The 19,320-nt window shown below is 40.3% G+C and overlaps 1 protein-coding gene across 1 annotated transcript; it reads left to right on the top strand.

The window, feature by feature from the left end:
• Nucleotides 1-15,927: 15,927 nt before the first annotated feature.
• LOC138095216 (histone H3.3A-like) lies at nt 15,928-16,716 on the top strand. Its single transcript, XM_068991232.1, has one exon. It carries the CDS (start codon nt 16,002-16,004, stop codon nt 16,410-16,412), a length of 411 nt encoding a protein of 136 aa, XP_068847333.1. The 5' UTR covers nt 15,928-16,001; the 3' UTR covers nt 16,413-16,716.
• Nucleotides 16,717-19,320: the final 2,604 nt, after the last annotated feature.

Here is a 19,320-nt window from a genome sequence, read left to right on the forward strand (position 1 = left end):
ATAATAATGTTCTATATTTTGATTTTTTTAGTTGACATATGGTTCTGGCATCATAGGGCAAAAAATGAGGGAGAAGAAAATTTTCCCAATTTTGAATTTTGAACTTTTCTATAACCTATTTCTTAGAGTCATTAATCTGGAATTATTTTTCAAGCAAATGAAATTTACAAGGGTCATAAACATTCAACAATCAGAGATTAGTTGATACATTATGGAACATCTGTAGATGGACTATTATGTAGCCATTAATATGATATTGTAAACCATTTACCGAGTGAACAAATTTAAATTGTAAAACCACAGACATGACATGATTACATTTTTAAATATTTGTGTGTATGTAAATATACACATGTTCTTATCCAAAAATAGGAAGAACAAAGAAAAAAATCTATTAAATTATTTCAGTGTGGTGAAATATAGGGTCTATATTCTAAAAGTGCATCTACATTTTATATTTTATATAATTAGCATGTGTTGTTTGTATGACTTTTACTCCTTGACATAGAATCAAAGGATACATAAATACGGCAAGGTACTTTTTAGACCTGACATCCTAATTTTGGCTCATCAGATAAGATGGGTTTTCACAAAAGGCAGCCTGAGATCCTTCCAAGAGTTTCCTTGAACTACTCTTTCTGTTTGGGGTTTGACAGATGTCTTTTGGTCATTTGGAACTCCATTTAACATCATCAAGGACTGGGGTTCCAATAAATCTAATTTGTAACCTGATCTAAACATTTTCAAAATTATAAATCATGGCCGTCATTAAGAGCCTTCTAGAAAGTGTCTTTTTCAAAGCCACTGATTCAAAACATTAGAGTGGGTAAGGAAGGGCTGACAGTGATGAAGGAGAAAAAGAATTGTTCATGGAAATTATTAAATGAGCAACTTGGGAAATAGAAATCTTTTCCTTCTAATTTTATACGTTATAAACCAGTGTAATAAAATGTCAGTAAAAAATATTTGGCTGCATCTAGATTAGAACCTTCAAAACTTTTATTTGGGAGGACTCTTAATAACAAGAATTCACTTACATCCCATGCTTTTGAATTGGAAGAATTAAAGTTAAAATGGCCATACTACCCAAAGCAATCTACAGACTTAATGCAATCTCTATCAAATTATCCATAACTTTTTTCACAGAACTAGAGTGAATAATCCTGAAAGTTATATGACCACAAAAGACCTAAAATTGCCAAAGAAATCCTGAGGAAAAAGAACAAAGCTGGAGGTATAACCCTCTCAGGCTTCATACAATTTTACAAAACTACAGTAATTAAAACAGTGTAGTACTGACACAAAACCAGACATATAGATAAAAGCAACAGAAATAAATCCACCCACATATGCTCAATTAATCTCTGACAAAGGAGGCAAGAATATATAATGGAGAAAAGACAGTCACTTCAGCAAATGGTGTTGGGAAAGCTGGACAGCTGAATGTAAAGCAGTGAAGTTAGAACACTCCTTCACACCATATACCAAAATAAACTGAAAATGGCTTAAAGACTTAAATATAAGACATGACACCATAAAACTCCTAGAAGAGATCATAGGTAAAATATTCTCTGACATAAATCATACCAATGTTTTCTTAGGTCATTCTCCCAAGGCAATAGAAATAAAAGCAAAAATAAAAAGTAGAACCTAATCAAACTTACAAGCTTTGCACAGCAAAGGAAACTACCAACAAAACAAAAAGATAACCTACAGACTGGGAGATGGTATTTGCAAATGATGAAACAGACAAGGCATTAATTTCCAAAATATACAAACAGTTCATACAACTCAACAATAAAAAAACCAAACAATCCAATCAAAAGGGCAGAAGATATAAACAGACATTTCCCCAAAGAAAACATCCAGATGTCCAGCAGGCACATGAAAATGCTCAACATTGCTAATTTGTGGTGTTGTTCAGTCGCTAAGTCAAGTCTGACTCTTTGCAACCCCATGAATTGCAGCACACTAATTATTAGAGAAATACAAATCGAAACTACAATGCAGTACCGTGTAACATGGGTCAGAGTAGCCATCATTTAAAAGTAGATGTTTGAGAAGGTGTGGAGAAAAGGAACTGTCTTACACTACTGGTAGGAATGTAAATTGGTACAGCCACTGTGGCAAACAGTATGATTTTAAAAACCTTAAAAAGAGTTACAATATGACCCAGCAGTCCCACTCTCAGGTATAAATCCAGAATAAAACATGGACCAAAAGGATACAGGCACTCCAATATTCACTGCAGCACCGTTTTACAAGAGCCAAGACATGGAAGCAACCTAAATGTCCATTGACAGAGGGATGGCTAAAGACGACATGGTACATATATACAATGGAATATTTGTCATTGTTTTTTAGTCGCTAAGTCATATCCAACTCTTTTGCAACCCCACAGACTGTATCCTGTCAGGCTCCTCTGACCATGAGATTTCCCTGGCAAGAACACTGGAGTGGCTTGCCATTTCCTTCTCCAGAGGATCTTCCTGACCCAGGGATCAAACCTGCATCTCCTGCTCTGGCAGGTGGATTCTTTACCATTGAGCCACCAGGGAAGCCCCTCAGTGGAATATTACCCAGCCATTAAAAAATAATGAAATAATGCTATTTGCAACATGGATGGACCCAGAGATTGCCTTGCTGAGTGAAGTTAGCCAGAGAAAGAGAAGTATCATAGGATATCACTTACATTGCCAAATCTAAAAAGAAATGATACAAATGAACTTATTTATGAAACAGATACAGACTCAAACTTAACAAATTTGTGGTTACCAGGTGGAATTGATTGTTAAGGAGTATGGGATTGACATGTACACACTGCTATATTTAAAATGGATAATCAGACTTTGCTGGTGGTCCAGTGGTTAAGAATCTGCCTGCTAATACAGAGGACACTGGTTCGATCCCTGGTCCAAGAAGATTCCACATGCCGTGGGGCAACTAATCTCATGTGCCACACACTACTGAGCCCATGTTCCAGAGCCTGTGAGCTGCAACTACTGGGCCCACGTGCCTCAACTACTGAAGTCCATACACCCTAGAGCCCATGTGCTACCAGAGAAGCCACCACAATGAGAAGACTGCCCACCGCAACTAAGTGTAGGCCCCGCTCCCTGTTTATCACAACTACAGAAATCCCGCACACACCAACCAAGACCCAGCAGAGCCAAAAATGTATAAAACGTTCAACTTAAAAAACTAAAATGGATAACCAACAAAGACCTACTATATAACACAGGGAAAGTCAATACTGTGTATTAATAACAACCCAAATGGGAAAAGAATTTGAAATAGAATGGATACATGGATATGCATAACTGAATCACTGTGTTGTACACCTGAAACTATCACACCATTGTTAATCAACTATACTCCAATACAAAATAAAAAGTTGAAAAAAAAGGAAAGTTACATGCACACTAATGTTCATAGCGGCACTATTTACAGCAGCCAAGCCACGGAAGCAGCCTAAGTGTCCATCAGCAGAGTAATGGATAAAGATGCAGTATATATACACAATGGAATATCACTCAGCCATAAAAAATAATGAAGTAATGCCATTTGCAGCAACATGGGTCGACCTATAGATTATCATACTAAGTAAATCAGACAAAGACAGACAAATATTATATCACTTATACATGAATCTAAAAAACAGTACACGTGCTTAGCCGCTTAGTCACGTCTGACTCTTTGAGCCCTTTGCACTGTAGCCTGCCAGGCTCCTCTGTCCATGAGATTTTTTTTTAGGCAAGAATACTGCCATTTTCCTCCTCCAGGGAATCTTTCCAACCGAAGGACTGAACCCACATCTCCTGTGTCTCCTGCACTGCAGGTGGGTTCTCTACCCGCTGAGCCAAATGAACTTATTTATAAAACAGAAACAAACTCACAGACTTGGGAAACAAATATACAGTTACCAAAGGGGAAGGTGGGGACGGATGAATTGAAAGTATGGGATTAACAGATACACACTACCTTATACAAAATAGATAAACAGCAAGGATTTACTGTATAGCACCGAAAACTATAGTCAATATCTTGGAACAACCCATAATGTAAAAGAATATAATTATATATATATATATATGCATAACTGAATCACTTTACTGTATACCTGAAACTAACACAGTATTGTAAATCAATTGTACTTCAATAAAAATAAAGTAAAAATTTACTTCCCTTTCCCTTTGCAATAGAAGCACATTCTTAGATTTAGACTTACTCATGGCCCTCTTTATTCACAACCCTGTTCTCTTCCCATCTGCCAAATCTGGAGAGTATAGTCATGAGGTCCTCTGGGCAAGAGGCTGAAGAAGTACCTGTAGGCCTGAGGAGCTCAGCTGCATTTCAGGAACAATGCAGAAATGTTTCATATGCTTCATCCTCACTTGTGTGGCTTTTACTTAGAGCATTAACAATATGTTTGATATTATCAAATAAATAAGATTCTATCAATATATCAACATGGATGTTATTTCATTAATGTTGATTCCCCTTGATCATGGAAATGCATTCCTTCTCTTTAGGGAAGGATTTTGGTCAGCTGATCTCATCAGAATGTAGAAGTCTGACAACAATGAGTTATCTGTATTTCTTTTTTTAAATCAAAGTAGCCCTGATATCATTTAGCAGTTGGGTTATATGAAAAATCCCAACACAACATAGCTCTTCTATTGAAATTGGATTGATTTCTTTAGAGACCATCTGATCTCTAAAGCAGTCTGTAAAAAATCCTCTGGACCTTGAAAGAAACCAAAATTAATGGATTTTTTAAAAAATCTAAGCTTTCAGTTTTTTAGCATAAAGATTTCTACTCCCAGTAATTTGCATCTAAAAGCAAAAATCAAAGTGTACGTGTCTGTACATATAAAAAAACCTAGTACTCTGTTCTTATGCTGAACTTTTTGATTTCTCTATTTACTAAAGAGAATCACCATATTTTCAAACATGCTAAAATTTTCTTTGAAATATCTCATCAACCTATAAACCCAAAGTTCTTCCAACTGCATACACTATTTTTAAATGTGCATAGTTTTTGAAAAAGGAATTGCCATGTGCTTCCCATGTTTACATACAGAAACTCATTAACTATCTCTCCAAAACTGTGTCAGGGTTCTCAACTTGAATACATATGTCTTTATCTTAAAGCAACTTGAAACCAAAGCATGAAATTTTGAGATCTTTACAGTACAGAATGATTATATTATGGTGATGATTCAAGTTATGAAAAGACTTCTTTTAGGTTTTTTTTAAGTTGGTGACTTTCTCTAAAAGTTTTAAAGCAATTTAATTTGCAAACACTTTGTACTTTTTAGAAATACGTATATTGTATGGAGCTGCTGCTGCTGCTAAGTCACTTCAGTCATGTCCGACTCTGTGCGACCCCATAGACGGCAGCCCACCAGGCTCCCCTGTCCCTGGGATTCTCCAGGCAAGAACGCTGGAGTGGGTTGCCATTTCCTTCTCCAATGCATGCAAGTGAAAAGTGAAAGTGAAGTCACTGAGTCGTGTCCAACTCTCAGCAACCCCACAGACTGCAGCCTACCAGGCTCCTCCGTCCATGGGATTTTCCAGGCAAGAGTACTGGAGTGGGGTGCCATTAGCAACATTTCCCAAATCTTGAACTTTTGTATGCCATATTTTGGGCTATAGCTACACATCGTGTGTTCATTATTTACTTTATGGTTCTAGTTACTGCTTCTTATCTAAGACTTATCCTAAGAAACAATATTCATGTTTAATATATTGATCATTAATTTTTCTGATACAAAATAAAGTTATAGCCATTAAAATAAATATCTTTATGTATATGTCCTTGAAGACCGGTGGTAAATGCATCCCAGTTTGAGAATATAGGCATCAAGAAGTTACAGTATCTCTTTGATAGCAAATTGTATGTGCCAGCTTGCCTGGGCTAAGAAATGCCCAGATTATTGGTAAAACACTAGTTCTGAGTATATCTGTGAAGGTGTTTAAGTAAAGAAGATGTTTCTTACCAATGCAGATAGGCGTCATCTAATCCATTGGGAACCCAAGTAGAATGGAAAGACAAATTCTCTCTCCTTTAGTGAGCTGGCACAACTGTCTTTTCCTGCTCTCAGATGTTACACATCAGTGCTCCTGATTCTGAGGCTTGCAGACTAGCACTTGTAACAGCAGCACCTTGCTTCTCAGGTCATTAGCCTCCAACTGAGTTATACCACCAGCATTTTCGCTTCTCCAGCTTTCAGATGGTGGGTTGTGGAACTTCTTAGCCTTCATTTTGGTTAAGAAAGGGAGGAAAAAACAAAATTAGATATACATTTGCTTACACTTCTCTAAAGAAACTATAAGAAAGTAATCAAAGAATTGATCAAAAAGGAAATGGGGAACAGGGTGGACAGAGATGAAGCGACAATCAAGTCTTTTCAAGGAATACACTTGTATTTAATATTTATTTTTGAGCTATGTGACTATACTGTCTACTCAAAATGAACAAAATCCAGCCAGAGATTAAGGGAAAAATAAGATTGTGTCTTTAAGGGGGATGGGAGACAGGAGGCAGCACAGTACTAGTCATTTCATCACAAGGTGAGGGAATTTTCAGACAGCCATTTTGATGGGCAAGATGTGGCCACTTACGATCTGGAGGTTAACTTCAAAGTTTGACGAGAACCTATTTGGTATATTACCAGATGCTGATTCTTGTTCCCAGTCAGGCATTTGGGACACAAGATGACATTTAACATCTGGGATACAGGTTACTGATCTGCAGCTCTGGGATGCATAGAACCTGGGCCTTTTTAGCACCTGTAGTTGGTCCCAAGTTACAGTTCTAGATTAAGGCATCATTACCTGTGGTTTTCCCTGTTAACGCAACAGCCCTAGGGGGCCTACTACTACTGTGGCTTATGTACTAATACGTCTACAGGCATAAAGGGGTTGGAAAACATGATTCATATCTGTAGGTGTAGATGTTATAGATACATTCAAGTCTTGATTATCCACAAGTAGAACTGTCCAGGTGGCAAGGACAGGGTCAGGCAGGAGTCTGGGGCTGGGTACAGAAAATTTGGATTCATGCACGTAAAGGACAAAAAAGTGAGCATACAGAGGACAGAGAGACGAAGAGGGCCAAAACCAACCGGAAGTGTGCTGCCTCTCCTTTCACTAACCTGAAGTCAGAGAGATCAATCAGAGGCCAAGAAATTTTAGGGCTCAGAATGACATTAGAAATAAATTAGTGCGACTGCTTCAATTTACAAACCAGAAAACTGAATATAAAGCCTCTGGGTGGTAGGTGGGGGGCGGTGCATATACGGGCACAGATGTAACATGTATGTGTTATCTACTCGCACAAAAATACACCTTGGGATGCTTTTCTGTTTCTCAGGCTTCATTTATACTCAGGTTTCTTTAAAATTGTATTATCAGCTCATTCTCTTTGCTAAAATGAGCCAAGAACAGCAAGCATCCATGTCCATTTATTATTTTGAAGCAATCCCTGTGAAAATGGTTTCCTTTACCTCCAGAATTCACCCCCTCCCCTCCAAAAAATCTGATGATGACTGAAACCAGTAATGACTATTTTCTGTTTTCTTTTCCCTAAGTAATTGACCATTAATTATAATATCAATAGGCAGTGGGTAAGGAAAGCAGACCCATGTTACGGCTATATTTCATTTGTAACTGTTTTGTATATATCATAAATCTCTAATATTGGGCTATTGTCACCCATGATGAATTATTGTAAGCATGTCAGCACATGGTGGAAGTCAAGTACATTCAAATACTACTCAGTCAGAATTGAATTTGGCATGATAGTCTCATAAAAGGGGGCTCAATTGAGAGTTTCCACTTGCCTGCTCTAAACTTGTCACTTGTAGGTGCTAAAGAGCTTGTTGTGTTGGTTTAATTAGTCAACAAATCGGTCCTTACTTGATTGCGTGGTCGTATCACATATGTTAACACTTCAGTGTTTGATGGAGATATTAACAAGTGACAAGAGTCTCTTGGTCTGTGGACTTTAAAGAAGAGAAGCTCTTCTATATTATTTCATTTGGCCCTGCCAATATTTATTAGATCATGCAGCCCGCAGGCTGCCAGTTAAAGAAAGACAACACAAACATTTTTCAGGGTTATGCTCATCAGTATCCCAAAGAAGGGTCACTGAACAATCGATGGGAGAAGAGCATGAGTAAGATAAGTGTTTTCTTCCACCGCTAACAAATTCATTATTTGATACAGTTTGCTGCAGACCTCCTTTGAGCTTTTTTCATTTAAAGATAATTTATGACAAGAACAGAGAGGTTCTTGAAAATGCTATAGCAACTGAAGCTGAATGATACCATGCTGGTGCAAGACGCCGAGTCACCAGAGGCGGGTAAAGAGGAGGTTTGCATTTATATAAAATAAAATTTAAAAAACTCTATTATTTAACATTCATCCATGGTGGATAACATTATCCTATTAATGGTCAATAAGAGATTCAAGGAAAAAGATTCAATGAAATGATTATTCCCCAGAGTGGGAGAAGGAGATAAAAAGTTGGTACCCTGAAAGTTTGCAAAAGACCCGTCTATTCACTTTTTCTATAGCAGAACAAACAAAGAGCCGTACTTGCTTTGAAGGACGGGCTTCACTTGTTCTGTCACCATTCCGTTATGGCTTTTATCTGTGCCCTGGCAAGAATCAGTCTCCACGCCATGGGCAGGAATGATGTAAAGCCTATGAAACAGAGCCATCAGGTACTTCATTTTGGTTGGACGCTGGTTTGCAAAAAAGTATTTAAATAACTGTTATCAGTTCAAAAATTGCCAGCAGTGACTTAACCAGTGAATATGGCAGGATAAACAATTATGAGTGAAAGGTTTTCTGTGAAGACTCTCTAGTGGGAACTTTCATAATCTTAGGAAACTGAAAATCCAAAAGATCCTTGTGTCTTTGCCTCACAAAGGCTAAAAGTTGCCATTGCTCTCCTTAGAAGAGCTCATATTGATGTATGATACTGATATTGATGTATTCAGTATCTAATTATGTGGTGGTCACCATCTTGGTTCGGCTTCCCAGGTGGCGCTAGTGGTAAAGAACCCACCTGCCAATGCAGGAGACTTAAGAGATTCAGGTTCGATCCCTGGGTCAGAAGATCCCCTCGAGGCGAGCATGGCAACCCACTCCAGCACTCTTGCCTGGAGAATCCCATGGACGGAGGAGCCTTGTGGGCTACAGTCCACAGGGTCACAAAGAGTTGGATGTGACTGAAGCAACTTAGCACGCACGCACAAACTTATTGGTCAGAGACCAAGCCTATCTCTTCCTTAACTACCACCAACTGAAACCCCATGGGCCTGGCCTAAGTGTTCATCTACTGGTCAGCTGACAATTGTCTCGAAGCTTTGGCACAACTCAGGCAGGGGGTGGGACGGGTGGAAAGGTCGGGTGGGGTTGGGGGTTGCAGTTAGGGTGGTGGTGCTACACGTGAAGAGCTGCAAATTTGGAGAGCGTGAGCAGCCCTGGCTTAAGGAAAATTTAATCTAAATAATTAAAAATACTCTTCAGATAGTTATAACATCTTCCTCCCTGAGGCTCTCCATTTTCAGCCAAGCCCTGGGGCTGGAGTAGCTGCAGTGTCCATGACAAAGCCTTTTCCACTCTAAGGTCTGTGCAGAGAGTTGAAAAGAGGAAACGTCCTCTTTCTTGCTTACTTTCCCCTCAGCTTTTGCTTAGCCTCCGTGCCAAAGAAGTCACCTTTAGACTGTGATTCAACTTCATAACTTCCTCAACCCATCCCCCACCATCACAAATGCTTTCTCAGGAGAGTTACAAATCCATCCACTCCCAGAACCAGCCAATCGGGTTTTGCTGGGAAGCGGGCCTTCAATGAATGCTCGTTGATTAATTGATTGATTGACTAGGGTAAATTATGAGTGTTAGTCTACCCAATAGAAACAAAAAATAATCTGACAGAGTGACAGTGTTAATAGTGAAAGGTTAAAGGGGGCAAGATGGGGTGTGCTGTGGGTAGCACAAATTGACGTTCCGAATGTGAAGGCTTTGACAGACTATTTTCTTTTGAGGAGCTGGAGATGGGAAATGGGTTGGGTGGCTTGCAAAAGACATGGGTGCTCTCAGGGCAAGAATTTTCCTGCCTGAACTCTGAAGAAAAAAAATAAAATAAAAGAAGAAAGGCCAAGGATGCAGAGAATGAAAAGCCATTTGATGTGAGGTGAAGAGGAAGGGTTAGCAGGAGGGGAGGCGGTAGTGAAAGCTGTTATGAGGGAAGCAAAGGAAGGATGAAGGGAAGCAGGACCATGTGTGACTTAATTTAAGGCTCAAACTCCCACAGCTTCCAAGTTTTGCTATTACCACAATGCTATAAAGAACAGCCTTTTGAAAATTATTAGGAAGAATGGAAACACAAGGACCTTCCTTCCTACTTTTTATAATTCTGTAAGATTGGGATTTCATATAATCAAAATGGATTGATTTTATAGCTGGGAAAAAATTCAGAAATAGAAAATTAAAAGATAATTCTTGGAGCTGTGACTATTTTCAAAGAGGAGGAAGCATCAGCCTTTGAGGTCTAATGATTTAATAATGAGTTGTGACTATTAAGATTTTTTCAGTTCATTTAGGAATTTTCACCTTGGCTTCTGAAATGGTTTGATCTCCTTAAGGGTATCTACTTTCCCAAAAGTTGTCATCTTATTCTTCAGTTCTGAGAGATTGTTACTTGCTGTTCAGGTCATATAAAAATCATTTCCCCCTGTAATGGCAGAAAAACCTTATTTCAATTATTTTTCTAGTCCCATACCCTCCACAGGATGGGAAACTGTTCCTAAAAGTGAAATGGGCTGACAGAAAGCAGACCTATGTTGCCTGGGGCCAGGGATGAAGGGCAGGAACCTTCTGCTAAAGGGGACATGGGAACTTATCGGGGAGATAGAAATGTTGTATATCTTGATTGAGGCGGTGGTTATATGACTGTACACATGTGTCAGAATTCATCAAATGTACATTTTAAGTGGGTGAATTTTATTGTATGTAAATCATATTGCAATAAAGCTATTTTTTAAATAGCTTTATAAATGAAGTGAACCAGAACTTTTTTGAGTGATCATTTTACAAGAGTATTCCAAATTCTGGAAGCTTTCAGGAGGCTTCTCTTTTCAAATGTCCTCAAACTGGTATCAAGAGATGTGTTAGGTTGAAAAGCTAAAAAGACTTTATCTACTTAAATGTCATCTTTACATGAGGCTTAGTAGAAAAAGAAGAAAAACATTTTTAAATCACAGATTCTTATTCAGTAATTCTTGTGGTTCTTTTCTCTTTTAATTTTCCTTGGAGGGAGGTATCGTCATTTGGGTACTGATATTTTGATTAAGACAAATATCCGCCCATTCATTAAAAGTTTCTCTCATATAAAGGAATTCAATTTTTTTTTTTTTGATTGGTGCTAGACAGACAGAAATAAGCTGCCATTCTTCCATTTGATAGCCAGACGCTGCCAGTTGTAGCCAGGGCAGTCATGCTGTTAAATTAGGTCTAATGAAGGAGTAATTGCTTTAGATATAGTGAACCATTTCAAAGAAAACAAGGATTCTAATTGATTTGCAATTTGTTTGGCACATTGCATTGTCTGCGGCTATTGATTAGTCTTCTGGATTTCACACTGCATGTGTTTCCCTTTATTAAGGGAATAACAGGTTACTGATTACTTTCTTTCTGGGTTTAATGTAGCGGTTAATGTCTACTTTGTTCTTGTGTCATGTCACAGGCGAGAGAGGAATAATAGGCAAGTGGGTGGCCCTTTGCTAAGCGACTTCCCTGCTGCTCTGAGCTGTGTGCTCCGAGACAGGCTGAAAAGCAGATCAAGAGAAAGGGTTAGAATAGCAGGACTCACAAGTTAGGGCCTGAGTCAGGCTAGACCCGGCTGGCAACTTGGCTTTCCCCTCCCAGTCAAAGCAGAGCAGGGGACGAAGCAGCTGGTGGTAGATTTGTTCTTGCATCATTCGATTATTTGGAGACAGGATATGAATCCATGCCCATTGTTTTCTCTAATAGGTGGGCTCACTAAATGGATGCAGGAGGAGAATATTTGAGGCTGAGGCCTTTGGGTTCATTTAACCCTTTGCAGAGTGACATTTTGTTGGCACCTGGAAAGCACTTGCTGCCGAGGTGTCGATATGATCATCAAAATGGCTCTTATGTTTATACCAACTGCAGGGGAGGGAGAAAAAGTTCTCAGGGCTGCAGTCATTTCATTGCCCTTAAAGCACAGCGGGAATTATTAGCTTACCCTGGCGCGCCCCTTTGTTTTCCTAGGGCTTTGCTCCTCCAGCAGATACTCATTTAAGGCGAATCCACTGCTTTCTGAAATGTGTTTAGCAATGGTGCACAGAGCAGGCTCTCACTTAGCGGATCTAATCCTTTCACCGCTCAGCTTGTTAATGTAGCAAACTGCTGAAAATGGGAAATGGATTCTTTAATGAGACCGGTTCCTTCGTGGCTTTATTCTCCCAGTTCAACCCTCAGGCATTCATTCATTCGAGTCCCCCCTCTGCCCGGCCCCACCACCACAGCCCCTCCAAGCCAGGATCAGACACCCCCACTTCCCACCCAGCAAGGCACCTGTTTTCCAGCATGCAATCCCCCATCTCGAGGCCCCTTGCCTCCTTACGACCTTCCCAGAGCCCTTGGAAGCTCACAAATAACAAAGGAGTGTGGGCAGTGAAAGGTTCCCTTTTCTCTGCAGTGGTTACCTCCTTCCTAAACCAGAGCCCATCTTTTCCTGAGCTCCCAAGCTCACCAACAAGGTGGGAGAGGGGAGCAGCATTCACAGGAGCAAATGCCCAGGGATTGCCTCTAACATATCAAATAAACACAATTTTGTTATCTGACCCAACATATTTATACACCTAGTATTTTTTATGTTGAAGAAGGAAATGGCAACCCACTCCAGTATTCTTGCCTGGAGAATCCCATGGACAGAGGAGACTGGTGGGCTACAGTCCATGGGACATGACTTGGCGACGAAACAACAACACTTTTATGTAATATAGTTTTTGTGCCCTATTGGCTTTTACAGTGATCCTAATGACAAAGGGTTTGAAAATGGAGCCAAGAAGTGAAGGCAAACTTGGGCTCTAGTCTTAACTCTTTTTCTTTTACCATTTCTACTCCCCTGGGTCTTCCTAAAGACTTCATACTTAGCAATCACACTTCCTTGAAACAATTCTAACCAACCAAAATTCAGGTTAAGAGGAATATTAAAAGCAACTTGGAATTCATAACAAGTCAGTCTTCAGTTGGAAGCAGGCATTGAGAAGACAAAGTGAGGAGAGTTCTGCCTGTTTTGCTCTGGAGACCATTGATGTGGGAAAGTAAATTATATCTGCATGAGCTCAGATCTTCCTTTAGTCCAAATTCTTAACTTTTTCTTTTGTGTGTGCCGTAGAATCCTCTGGCAATCTGATGGAGCCTGCGGATCTCTTCTCAGAATGCTTTTACATGCATTAAATAAAACACTCAGGATTACAAAGAAAATCTATTATACTGAAATAAAGTTACCAAAAGATTTAAAAAGCAAATCTGTATACAAGCAATTCTACGATGATTTAATGTTAATGAACTTACTGCTTTAAATATTAATAATAAGGTCTATGCACAAAAGTAGCAACTCCTGTAATTTTTTAGTCATAATGAGTACGGAAGTTTTGAATATCGATAATAACTTTAGTGTGTTATTTTTAAAATCCTGTGATTTCCATTGGTGACACAATCACAGGTGCTGATAGTCATTACTTTTGTGGCTTGTATCTATAATTGAAAAGGGTAATAAAAATAAAGGTTCATTTTTTCCCATCCAAATTAACAGACTCCTGTATTCTATCCACAAACCCACAGGAGCCCTGCCTCCTGCAGGAATGGCCTCTTTTAACGCTCCATTAGGTGCCCAGCAGCCTGCCCTTGTAGCTGTGGGGACAGGAAAAAGAGGAGAAATGGGCCCAGTTTGTGGTGCTAGGATCTGACCGCACCATATGTATAACTATATGAAATTTCACAGAGTATAGACGCCCTCCATGTCCTCCTTGTTTTTGGCTCCACCCCTGTACCCCCCTCCTACAAAACTCACGTCTAGGCCATACAGCAGAGACACATGGAACGAGAAGAGCCAGTAAAAGCAAAGCAGAATAAGCACACAAATGGTGCCTCTCTGCATTATACGAGTCTGATTATAGACATGCAAATTTATAAGATACAATTCAAGAAATACAATCTAGGGATTGGTAAGATGTGAAAGTAACAAAGTCAAGATATTATCATGGAGAACTTAGCGCACATTGAGTTAACTAGGGTTGACAGATTTAGCAAATAAAAATACCAATATTATGCAGAACATACTTAGACTGCAAATTTATTTCTTGCTTCTCTGAAATTCAGATGTAGCTGATTGTTTTGTTTTAGCTGGGAATCCTGAATTAAGGTTTTGTCTAAGGCAAGTAAGGAAAAATGTAAACAGTGACAGATTCTATTTTCTTGGGCTCCAAAATCCATTTCCCAAAATGTAAACAGTGACAGATTTTATTTTCTTGGGCTCCAAAATCATGGTGACTGCAGCCATGAAATTAAAAGATGCTTGCTCCTTGGAAGAAAAAGCTATGACAAACCTAGACAGCATATTTAAAAGCAGAGACATCACTTTGCCAACAAAGTTTTGTATAGTCAAAGCTATGGTTTCTCCAGTAGTCATGTATGGATGTGAGAGTTGGACCATAAAGAAAGCTGAGCGCTGAAGAATTGATGCTTTTGAACTGTGGTGCTGGAGAAGACTCTCAAGAGTCCCTTGGACTGCAAGGAGATCAAACCAGTCAGTCATAAGGGAAATCAACCCTGAATATTCATTAGAAGGACTGATGCTGAAGCTCCAATACTTTGGCCATCGATGCTGGGAAAGATTGAGAGGAAAAGGAGAAGGGGATGTCAGAGGATGAGATGGCTAGATGGCATCATTGACTCAATGGACATGAGTTCGAGCAAACTCCAGGAGATAGTGAAGGACAGGGAAGCCTGCAGTGCTGTAATTCATGGGGTCACAAAGAGTCAGACACGAGTTAGTGACTGAATAATATCAAGGCAAGTAAATCCAAGTGTAGATTATAATTGAGTGGCGGGAGAGAACTTTCATTTTACTGGTCAAAAAATCTTGAAATAAACAGTGGCAAGTTTTGGGTGATTTGTTTTCAAATCAAAGAAGATTTTCAGGATGGAAAGGGGAATAAAGAGAAGGAGGAAATTCTCTGGCAGTTCAGTGGTTAGGACTAGGCACTTTCAAGCCCTGGTCAGAGAATTAAGATCCTGCGAGTCGCATGGCATGGCCAAAAGATAATTGGGGGGAAAAAAAGCTAATAGAGGAAGTTAAGAAGTGAGGAGGAGGAGTGAGGATGAAACAGGAGGCAATGCAGAGTTATCCTGGCTGAGAATCCAGGGCCAGGTGGCTTCTGGCAGGACCTTACTCAATGACATCTTCCTGTCTTATCTTTTGAAATCAACAAACAAAACCAACACGGCTTGGGCTTGGTCTTCATACTCATAAGACAAAGGAACCAAGGCTCTTGGAGGTCAAGCAACTTGCAGGCAGCTGTAGATCTGGGATTCAAACTCAGGGCTGACACACCAAAGACATGCTTGCCACCAGACCCCACCACCTCTAGCAATTAATACCCTGGGATTTGCTACCTCACTGCTCCTTCCACTTCTGTTTCCTATAGCGGATTGACACTGTCAGGGCCAGGAGGCTTGTGTCATGTGTCAAATACCATGAAAGCCCCACTCTCTGGGGGCCTTTCCATTGTCCAATAGAGAGTAATTAAATGAACCAGCTAGAAATCACACTTCCTGGCAATTGTGTTCGCAGCCGCCGCCGCGCCGCCGTCGCTCTGCAACGCCAGCGCCGCCTCTAGCTCGCCGAGCTCCAGCCGAAGGAGAAGGCGGGTAAGTAAGGAGGTCGCTATACCATGGCTCGTACAAAGCAGACTGCCCGCAAATCGACCGGTGGTAAAGCACCGCGGAAGCAACTCGCTACAAAACCCGCTCGCAAGAGTGCGCCCTCTACTGGAGGGGTGAAGGAACCTCATTGTTACAGGCCTGGTACTGTGGCACTCCGTGAAGTTAGACGTTATCAGAAGTCCACTGAACTTCTGATTCGCAAACTTCCCTTCCAGCGTCTGGTGCGGGAAATTGCTCAGGACTTCAAAACAGATCCGCGCTTCCAGAGTGCAGCTATTAGTGCTTTGCAGAAGGCAAGTGAGGCCTATCTGGTTGGCCTTTGTGAAGACACCAACCTGTGTGCTATCCATGCCAAACGTGTAACAATTATGCCAAAAGACATCCAGCTAGCACGCCACATACGTGGAGAATGTGCTTAAGAATCCACTATGATGGGAAACATTTCATTCTTTAAAAAAAAAAAAATTCTCTTCTTCCTGTTATTGGTAGTTCTGAACGTTAGATATTTTTTTTCCATGGGGTCAAAAGGTACCTAAGTATATGATTGCAAGTGGAAAACAGGGGACAGAAATCAGGTATTGGGAGTTTTTCCATTTTCATTTGTGTGTGAATTTTTAATATAAATGCGGGGACATAAAGCATTAATGAAAGTCAAAATGTTTCAGTGAACAAGTTTCAGCAGTTCAACTTTATAACAATTATAAATAAACCTGTTAAATTTTTCTGGACAATGCCCGCATTTGGATTTTTTTAAAACAAGTAAATTTCTTATTGACTGTAACTAAATGGTGTTTGTAGCATTTTTATCATGCAGTAGATTCCATCCATTCACTATACTTTTCTGAGTTGTCCTACATGCAAGCAATGTTTTTAATGTTGTCTGTCTTCTGTGCTGTTCCTGTAAGTTTGCTATTAAAATACATTAAACTATAAAAAAAAAAAGAAATCACACTTCCTGAGAAGGAAAAGACAGGCTCAGTCTAGGTCCTTATTAACAACAATGGCAGCAACAACACACAGAATCCCATCACGACAGCATAACCCAGACTTTGCTTTACTCTCCGGTCATGGGAATTCTGGGGGCTTCCCCTGTGACTCAGTGGTGAAGGATCCGCCTGCAATACAGGAGACACAAGTTCTACTCCGGGGTTGGGAAGATGCCCTGGAGAAGGAAAGTCAGACCACCCGCTCCAGTATGCTTGCCTGGAGAATTCCATGGACAGAGGAGCCTGGCGGGCTACAGTCCATGGGGTTGCAAAAGACTTAGTGACTAAACAACAACATGGAAATTTAGACTTTCTTTTTAATTGGTGGATCCATCTCCTTATGATTTTTTGGCTTTTATTTATTTATTTGGCTGCACTGGGTCTTAGTTGCCTAATGTAGCATGTGGAATCTAGTTCCCTGACCAGGGATCGAACTGGTTCCCCTGCCTTGGGAACCAGGCGTCTTAGCCACTGGACCACCAGGGAAGTTCCTGGACTTGGAGTTTTTAAATCAAGGAGGGTGCACATTCAGACTCCAAGAGCAGCCTGTGGACCCGGGTGCTCTGAAATGGTTCACCTTTCCTAGGCTGGTCCCATATCCCAGAGATGTCTGGCTGCCATGTTCTGCAGTCCTGAGATAGAGCCTCTATAAAAGAACGTGTTATTACATGAATTTCTTTTATGCTGCAGAACACAAGGGCAAAGGCAGTCACAGGCAAGCCTCAGACACTCTCTGTGGAAGTCCACACTTGCTGTAAATCACCTGTGGTGGTGATGCTGGGTCAGCCCACCCAGGGCCCACCGTCCTCGCCAGGCAGCATGCCTGTGTTTAAAGCTGCTGCAAGGAAGAGCTTCCCTGAGTGAAGTCTCAACCACCATCCCATGCTGATACTCAGATATTTCCTTGCTTTTAAAGGCATTTTCTTTCACTTTATCACAAGTGTCATCAATAGGTTATTTATATTTTGAACTCTATTGAAAAGGGGATTATATCAGGACATTTAATTTTAGTTAAGAAAATATAGAAATTACTCCCATGTATGAAAAGCAGTGCTTTAAAATGAAAGAAAATAGTTCACTTCTCACTGTCACAGCAGTAGCACTGGTAAGTACTTCTAAATTGCTCCACTTTGCTATTGTCTGAGGTCCTTGATAAGCATTCCGCATTTTAAGCTTTATCTATTTCCCATCATTAAAAAGCTCATTAGTTAGTCAGCATACTGGTACTTTCTTTACAGTTCACAAATTCAGATTATAACCTTATGGCCTATAAATGGTGCCACTCGTTAGATCATCCAAAACACTAGTGTAGAGACATTTAATGGGTAAGATTTAAAATTAGATTTCCACATTTAGAAGTCTCAATAAAATCCTGGACTGCTTAATGTTTTATTGAGAGACATAAAATCAATAGTATTTTATTGAATGACAGGACTCGGCATCTCACTGAGCTATTGTAATGTTTAGCCTGTGATCAACACTGCCCAGATCGTACCTAAATTAGGATTAGGACATATGGACTTAGTGAACCCAAGCCTAAAGTTTTGATGCTAGGTTCTTTTTTCCCTGCTCTAATATAAGTGGTATTTCCTGCTTCCATAGTGGTCAAGTTTTGCAATGATGTCGCCCCTCGTATGGCTTTATTGTGAAGTCAACATATCTTCAGGATTTGGGCAGTCTATAAGAAGCAGCCCACTAGTCACTGACTGATAAGCCATGGATCAGGTAAGAACCCAGTGACCTCCATACCTAGGGAACCTCAAGATGTGCAGAACATTACTAAGGATATGACAGAATGCTGGCTATCTTGACCTGAGATCAGTAATTGGGAGGAAGGAAAGAGAGTGGCAAAGAGTGCCTTGGAAAAATGGAACCCATAGACAAAGCATTGTTCTGTCACCCTGGCTTGAAACAAGGGGCAAATGCAAACTTACCAAACTACGTACTGAATGAAAGAGGAGGAAGCTAAGTGCCGATGAACACTGGGAACACCACCAAATGACAAAGAACCAAGAGCAAACATTTTCTGAGGGTCCCTAGAAAATACAGACACACACCACACCCCTACATCCTCTTCCATGCTATTGTTCTTTCTACTTGACATTTTGTCCTGAAGTGGATACCATCGATTTCAACGGACTCATAATACATTTCTACTGCCATCATTCCCTAAGGTGACCTACCCGACTTCCACCGCCACCCCATGTAATAGTGAACTACATCCCGGTGTACAGTGTGAGAGAATGAGGCTGAAGGATGATGGCAGAGCCGCGTGCAGGTGGTGGGCAAAGGTGGGGTGGTTCTGGTTACAATCTGTGAGGCATGGCATTCCCCGGTGAAG

This window comes from Capricornis sumatraensis, chromosome 19 (genome assembly GCF_032405125.1).
Source record: "Capricornis sumatraensis isolate serow.1 chromosome 19, serow.2, whole genome shotgun sequence".
Taxonomy (NCBI): domain Eukaryota; kingdom Metazoa; phylum Chordata; class Mammalia; order Artiodactyla; family Bovidae; genus Capricornis; species Capricornis sumatraensis.

What these genes read in the sequence shown, in the direction of transcription:
- LOC138095216 (XM_068991232.1), top strand. Translation starts at nt 16,002, where the DNA reads ATGGCTCGTACAAAGCAGACTGCCCGCAAATCGACCGGTGGTAAAGCA.